Here is a 3,389-nt window from a genome sequence, read left to right on the forward strand (position 1 = left end):
TGACTGTGCAGGCTGCAGGAATAGGCAGGACCAATCCAGGGGACAGGGTGAATCTCCTGAGGACAAAAAGGCAAAGGTCGAGAATAAGGAAAACAGGAGATACCAAGACAAAACTGGACTAGGATAATCCGAGGGCTGGTGTGAAGCGTACATCATGTAACCACAACAATCCGCCCGATGGACTGGAGAGCTGGCCAGGTACAAGCTACGGGTGCGTGATGAGGGGGAATTGCAGATCAGGTGTGCCACCGCATGAACGAGCCGAACCATGCCCCAGACTCCAAGGCAGCCAGGGTCAAGATCAGGGAGCGTGACAGTACCCTCCCCCGACCCGAGCGCCTCCAGGCGCTCACAGGCCTATCCGGGTGCGCATGAAAAAAGTCCTCTGACCAAGGAGGGTCCAGGATGTCCCGGCGAGAGGAACCCATCTGGATTTTCCTCCACCTCGCCTCTCCTGCCAGCTTCTCCTATTTCACAACAGAACCTGGACCCAGCCCCGACCCCCTCAGCTCATTCTTCCCAGTCAGATTATTGTCTGAATAAACCTCTTAAACTTTCACCATCGGCTCTAGTCTGCTTCTGGGTACTGAACGAATCCTGACAGAAGGAAGGAAAAAATAAATAAATAACCTTAATACTAACGAATATTCAAACAAAAGCTGTCGGATTTACTTGAAAGAAAACTGTACAAATGAATATTAAAGTCTGATAATGAAAAGTGAAACAATGGCAGAAGGAACTGAAAGTGGAGTCACTGAAGCCGGTGTTCCTGAAATGGACGCTGCGCAACAAAGGGAGGCGTTCAAATCACTCAGCGCAGAGGGAAACGGAAAATGAATGAAATAAAAACAATGATGAAAGAAGGTGTTGATGTTGCCAATATCAATGAAAGGGCAAATGCATTTCTAAGAATGCTGGATGAATTTAAAAGGTGTCATGAAGCTGTTCAGAAACTGCTGCCTGAGAATGTCAGAATAAATGAAACTTTGGACTGGTATGAGCCAAAAATGGCAGATTATGACGCGTTTCTGACTGAGGTGGATCAATAGATAAAATCTCAGCCTGACCCACAAACTCTTGTGGACTTTGGGGACAGTATCTCACAGACTGGTTTAAAGGGTTTAAATGTTTCTAAATGTTCAAAATCTTCATCCATTGCTTCAGTACGCATGAAGGCTGCTGCAGACAAAGCTGCGCTACTGGCCAGAGCTGAAGCTCTTAATAAGAAACATGAACTGGAAATGGAAAAGCATCAGCTGGGTTTAAAGATGGAATCTCTGAACTTGGAAGCAGATATTGCTGCAGCTGATGCAAGGTTGAAGGCTCTGGAGGGATTTGAAAGTGAAGAATCTGGAAAACAAATGGAGGAACAAATAAATGCATCTGACAAAATAGAAGTAAGCCTAGAACAACTGGAGTTTGCACGGATAGGAACTATACCTAAAACACCCTTACAAAAAATGATACACACCCGGTACTCACCACTAGCTGGAATTACAGAAAAGCCTGAGCAACCACCAAGAGCTACAACAAAACCTCATACATCCAGAGTTGTCGTGTCTGACGGACCACACAGGAGAGACCAATCCACTCCCAGAGGTGAAATAGCTCAGAGCCTCAATCTTACAAATATTATGCAAAGACAGACAGACTTGGCAGATCTGCTGGTGATGCAGCAGAAAGAAGCTAAACTTCCAAAAAGGGAGGTTCTGGTGTTTGACGGCGATCCTCTCACTTTCCGACCATTTATGAAGGCTTTCAAGCATAACATCGAGGACAAAACCAACAGTAATGAGGATCGACTGTACTTCCTGGAACAGTATACTGTTGGTCAGCCAAAGGAACTAGTGCAAAGCTGCTTTCACATGAGTGCAACAACAGGCTATGATGAAGCAAAGCGCCTACTAAAATATCACTTTGGTGATGACTTCAAAGTCACAACAGCATACATGGAAAAGGCCTTAAACCTACCTACCATTTAAACTTCGCGAGAAATGGTGGTCTGCTGCATGTAACATCACTAAAAGAACACAGCAGAGACCTAAATTCCATGACCTTGTTCAGTTTATAGAAAAACAAGCCAGAATAATTCAAGATCCTGTCTTTGGAGATATCCAGGATTCTGCTAATGGGAGAAAATCCAAAAATGACTTGCCTTATATGAGATCTAGCAGCAAGAAAAGCTTTGCTACAGCAGTAGTTCCCAAGACAGAAGCCAACACGAAACACAAGGCTAGGAAAAAGGGGGACAAGCCAGAGGGCATCCGTACAGCTATCGATGCTTTCATCAAGCCTTGTGCTTTCTGTAAAGGAGATCATGTGATGGAAACATGTCAAGCAATGACAAAGATTCCCTACAAGGAGAAAGTTGAGCTGCTAAGGAAAAATGGACTCTGCTTTGCCTGCTTGGTTAAAGGTCATATGAGTAAAGAATGCAAAAGACATCTCACGTGTCGTTCCTGTGAGAAGAAACATCCCACTATCCTACATATGGAGAACTTTACTCCAGGAAATGCCAAACCAGCTGCTAAGAAGGATTCAGACACCAGGAGCAATGGCATTGCTAAAGTTTCATCGGCAGCACAAATTGCTATGGTATCATCAGCGGCACAAACAGGAGACAGAACGACAGACTACAAGTTGGCAGTGGTACCTGTAAAAATTAAAGCATATAAAGGCAGTTGTTTGATAGAAAACTATGCGTTTCTAGACCCTGGAAGCAATGCTACTTTTGTCACGGAGAAACTGATGGAACAGTTGTCTGTTAGAGGAAAGAAAACCGAAATCTTACTCCAAACGATGGGTCATGAAAAGCCTGTGAAAACCCATGCTATGAGAGGACTGGAAGTATGCAGCCTGGATGGCAACAGCTTCATAGAACTTCCTGAGGTCTTCACACAAAATGCCATTCCTGTCAGTCAAGAGAACATTCCTACAGAGATGGACACAAAAAGATGGTCTTATTTAAAGGATGTCCACCTAAGACCCATCAAGGCAGATGTAGGCCTATTGATTGGTGCAAATGTCCCAAAGGCTATGGAGCCCCTGAAAGTGATCAATAGTCAAGGTGAAGGGCATTACGCAGTCTTAACACGTCTAGGTTGGACTATAAATGGACCTCTTGGTAGTACTACACCTATGGATGAGCATGGTCGTCCACGAATAATGTCCAACAAGATATCTGTGGTCAAGCTGGAGGAGCTCCTTGTACATCAATATAACCAGGACTTCTCAGAATTAGCCTACAATGAAAAACAAGAACATTCATTTGAAGACAAGCAATTTCTGCATGTGATGAACAGCTCAGTCAAAAGGAAAGATGGCCATTATGAAATACAACTTCCGTTCCGTCAGGACAACATCAGCCTGCCAAACAACAGGAAGGTGGC

General features: G+C 44.4%; 1 protein-coding gene across 1 annotated transcript in view; it reads right to left on the reverse strand.

The window, feature by feature from the left end:
- Positions 1-2,787: 2,787 nt before the first annotated feature.
- Positions 2,788-3,389, reverse strand: part of LOC118338661 (diacylglycerol kinase eta-like) — a 45,705-nt gene continuing 45,103 nt past the window's right edge. The window contains exon 17 of the mRNA XM_035675939.1: positions 2,788-2,891. Within this exon, the coding sequence (XP_035531832.1) occupies positions 2,788-2,891 (104 nt within the window). The remainder of the gene's footprint in view (positions 2,892-3,389) is intronic.

This window comes from Morone saxatilis, unplaced genomic scaffold (genome assembly GCF_004916995.1).
Source record: "Morone saxatilis isolate NCDOM2014 unplaced genomic scaffold, NCSU_SB_2.0 Contig5, whole genome shotgun sequence".
In the NCBI taxonomy this organism is placed as follows: Eukaryota; Metazoa; Chordata; class Actinopteri; family Moronidae; genus Morone; species Morone saxatilis.